Below are 3926 nucleotides of genomic sequence, written 5' to 3'. Positions count from 1 at the left end.
ACTCCTCTTTGTTTTTACTTATTATGATTTAAAACAAAAAAAAAAAAAAACAAACAAACAAAAAAACCAACTGTGATTTTTTTACTCCATAGCAGAAGACAGAGCACTATAGCTAGCATTTTTCCTTTTTTTTTTTTTTTCTGGAAATGGATGGTGGTGGTAGTGTTTTTTGGGTGGTTTTTTTTTTTTATATATATATATTTTTTTACTGGAGTTTCATTTTTCCATTTATATAGCCGTGAGAGCTTTGTCACATTTCTGAGGATTCAACATCCAATCCCACATTTTAGCTGCGAAATTCACCACCAGCCCCCCCCCCCCCAAGGCTGTGCTTACAAGATGGTCCCTGCCCTTGGAGGGCCTGTGGCTCGGAGGAGGAGGCCGCTGAGGCAAGTGGCTAGAACACCTGTCCATACCGAACGTCCCGAACATCTCGGGAGAGCAGCAAACAAACGGTACACGGTTGTTGGGTGCCGTCACCACAGGCCTGGGCCCCCACGCGGGAGGGGCAAAGCCCACCCCTGGGCCCAAGCCATGGGCCACGGGGAAGAGGCCGAGCCCGGGCTTCATGAGGTTGCTCAGGGCTGGTCTCCACTTACCTTCCGAGTGATGGAGGCTGTACCTCACCCCGGGAAGAAAGTCTCCTTCAGTGGGACACAGACATCAGTCTGGGGACACCATCTGCGGCCACTTTGATCACTGGTGCACTCTCTTCCAGACTGGCCCTTTTAAACTCGAGGTTCCCGGGGGAGGCCCTGGTGCAGGGAAACAAAAACCGCTATTGATGTATAGTTTAAAGGCATTTCTGTGCTTTGGCTCTTCTTGTCTTCCTTTCCCCCATGTTCCCTCTTCCTCCAGCCCCCACGTGCAGCCTCCCTAAGGTCTCCCTGGATTTGATCTACTGACCTGGGTGCTGAGGCTGGATTTGAAATCTTCTGAAGGGTCCTTAACGTGCCAGAGTTAACAGGCCTGCCTGGGCCAGCTGCTGTCTCAGAGCTGCCACAAACTCCAAGGATTGTTTGGCAATAAAAATCAGCTATAAAAGTGTGAAAAATACCAGAGACCCGAATGTGAGAGGGAGGCAAAGCCGGGGGGCGGGCGGGGGGGGGCATGGCTCTTACACCCTTTTAGTGGACATCTGATTTATTTTTTAAGTGGAAAAGCCATTTTATAGCTACTGTAGTTCAATTATCTCTAATTTTACACATTTTATGCAAATTCGTCCATCTTAATTGCAAATGAGAAGGAAACTTATTTTTTCGAGCAGAAAAACAAGGTATAGCTTTGTATTTCCTTTTCAATTTTTAATTCCTCTTCGTGGTTCAGCACCATTAAACTTTTAAAACTCTTTTTACACAGTTGTTTAAAATTATGTGTAATTTAAAGCACACTTGCATGTTCACAAACATCCATAGCCTTAAACAAGTAGCTAATTTTGTTCCCAGACCTCACTCTCCCTCTCCGAGGAGACACGTTGAGGGTCCCCTACCTGTAGTTTCAAAAGGCTGTGAAAGGAGATATTTAAAGTTTTTGCAAAGAAATTTAGTGTCTTAACAAACCAAGCGCATCGGGACATACTCTAAGTGGAATGAAATCGGGATGCGGGTTTTTTTGCAGAGTTTTTTTGCCAAGTGTCCAGATTTCTAACCGGCCATGTGCTGGTAGATGGTTGACAACCAACTCTCTTGGGAGTGTGACTAACCAAGTGTCTGGTGGTGGTAGACGATTCCCGCGGGTGTAAACACGGCAGTCGGGCCCCTGGCGAGCTGCTGCCCTAACATCCCCCCAGCCGGTGGTGGGAGGACGCGCGGTTGCCCGGTGAGGCCCGGGGAGGCCCGGGGAGGCCCGGGGAGGCCCAGGCAGCCTGCGCACCGCTGCTCCAGCACCGCGCACGTGCCTTAGGGTTTTCAACTGGCTTGACTTGGATTTAGGAGCTGGAGAGCCCAAAAGCCAGTGAGAAACAGGGTTTCCAAAGATGTCACACTGTGGGGAACAGTCTGCGCTGCGGTATCTTCCGAGGGCAGGAGGGCTCACACCTGCAGGATCACTCTGCCAACCACGGGGGCTGGGGGTGGGGGGTGGGGGTGGAGCTACCCCCGGTCAGGGCCTAACGGGGGTGGGTGGCTGCGGCCCCAAGCGCGGCTCCCCACCAGGGCAACTGCAGAGGACGGGGCACAGAATGAAGCCTCCATAGATTGCGATTTGGGGTTTTCACGAGGAAACGGCATCCCGGCCGTTTGTGGGGGAACCGAACTATAATCCTGAGCCCCGAATCTGGAGAAAACTCAGCCAAGGCATCAGGACAAGAGGACAAAGGTACCGTGACTCTCCAGGAGGATTGCAGCTTGCTGCTGCCGTGCGCCCCGCCTCTCCATCGCGAGGACGCAGGGGGGCGCCGCGGGGTGGGGGGGTGTCGGGGTGGGACCCAGCGGAGCATGGGGGAGACCAGGGGCGCACCACGGGGGGGCGGGGTCGGGGCGGGACCCAGCGGAGCATGGGGGGGGACCAGGGGCGCACCACGGGGGGGCGGGGGCGGGGTGGGACCCAGCGGAGCATGGGGGGGGACCAGGGGCGCACCACGGGGGGGCGGCAGATCTGCGCGGGGCGGGACCCAGGGGCGCCGCGGCGGTGGGGGTCGGAGCAGGGTGGGACCCAGCGGAGCACCTGGGGGATAGGCAGGACCAGGGACGCCGCGGGAGGGGAGAGGAAAGGCGGGGTGTGATGGGACCCAGGGGCGCCGTGGGCGTCGGGGCGAGGCGGGACCCAGCGGAGCATCACCGAGGGGAGGGTCAGGGCGGGGGGGTGGAACCCAGGGGCGCCGCAGGCTCCGCCCCCGCCCGCTGGCCTCGCTGCACCCCAGGCTCCACCGAACCTCCTTCCTCAGGGGCCCCACGAGCAGCTGGTGGCGGAGCCGCTCCCAGGCCAGGGCCCCTTCCCTCACCGACGCTCTTTCATCCTAGCCTCGGAGCACAGCAGGCGGGACGCCAGCGTTTGCCTCCAGCAAACCCCTGGGCTCCTCTGAAACCACGGGGCCCGGCGCCCCGGGAACCATCAGGCCGCCCACCGGTGCCCGGGGAGCCATCGGGCCGCTCTCAGGTGCCCGGGCCCGGGGAGCCATCGGGCCGCTCTCAGGTGCCCGGGCCCGGGGAGCCATCGGGCCGCCCGCAGGTGCCCGGGCCCGGGGAGCCATCAGGCCGCCCACGGGTGCCCGGGGAGCCATCGGGCCGCCCGCAGGTGCCCGGGCCCGGGGAGCCATCAGGCCGCCCACGGGTGCCCGGGGAGCCATCGGGCCGCCCGCAGGTGCCCGGGCCCGGGGAGCCATCGGGCCGCTCTCAGGTGCCCGGGCCCGGGGAGCCATCGGGCCGCCCGCAGGTGCCCGGGCCCGGGGAGCCATCGGGCCGCTCTCAGGTGCCCGGGCCCGGGGAGCCATCGGGCCGCTCTCAGGTGCCCGGGCCCGGGGAGCCATCGGGCCGCCCGCAGGTGCCCGGCCCGGGGAGCCATCGGGCCGCCCGCAGGTGCCCGGGCCCGGGGAGCCATCGGGCCGCCCGCAGGTGCCCGGCCCGGGGAGCCATCGGGCCGCCCGCAGGTGCCCGGCCCGGGGAGCCATCGGGCCGCCCGCAGGTGCCCGGGCCCGGGGAGCCATCGGGCCGCTCTCAGGTGCCCGGGCCCGGGGAGCCATCGGGCCGCCCGCAGGTGCCCGGGCCCGGGGAGCCATCGGGCCGCCCGCAGGTGCCCGGGCCCGGGGAGCCACCGGGCCGCCCGCAGGTGCCCGGGCCCGGGGAGCCATCGGGCCGCCCGCAGGTGCCCGGGCCCGGGGAGCCATCGGGCCGCCCGCAGGTGCCCGGGCCCGGGGAGCCATCGGGCCGCCCGCAGGTGCCGGCGGGGACCAGGCCGACCGGCCTCGGGGCAGCGGGGCCCGCACCTGA

General features: G+C 62.8%; 1 protein-coding gene across 1 annotated transcript; it reads left to right on the top strand.

Moving 5' to 3' along the window:
- Positions 1–2554: 2554 nt before the first annotated feature.
- Positions 2555–3926, top strand: LOC129512190 (collagen alpha-1(I) chain-like). Its single transcript, XM_055329449.1, has 2 exons — positions 2555–2716; positions 2961–3926. Exons 1-2 carry the CDS (start codon positions 2555–2557, stop codon positions 3924–3926), a joined length of 1128 nt encoding a protein of 375 aa, XP_055185424.1.

This window comes from Nyctereutes procyonoides, unplaced genomic scaffold, assembly GCF_905146905.1.
Source record: "Nyctereutes procyonoides isolate TBG_1078 unplaced genomic scaffold, NYPRO_anot_genome, whole genome shotgun sequence".
Lineage (NCBI taxonomy): Eukaryota > Metazoa > Chordata > Mammalia > Carnivora > Canidae > Nyctereutes > Nyctereutes procyonoides.
The sequence above is the reverse complement of the archived record's forward strand: the minus strand, read 5'-3'. Positions and strand labels throughout refer to the sequence as shown.

What these genes read in the sequence shown, in the direction of transcription:
- LOC129512190 (XM_055329449.1), top strand. Translation starts at nt 2,555, where the DNA reads ATGGGGGGGGACCAGGGGCGCACCACGGGGGGGCGGCAGATCTGCGCG. An exon ending in GAGGGGAGAGGAAAGGCGGG is followed by an intron (nt 2,717 to 2,960) that starts GTGTGATGGGAC and finishes CTTTCATCCTAG; the next exon opens with CCTCGGAGCACAGCAGGCGG.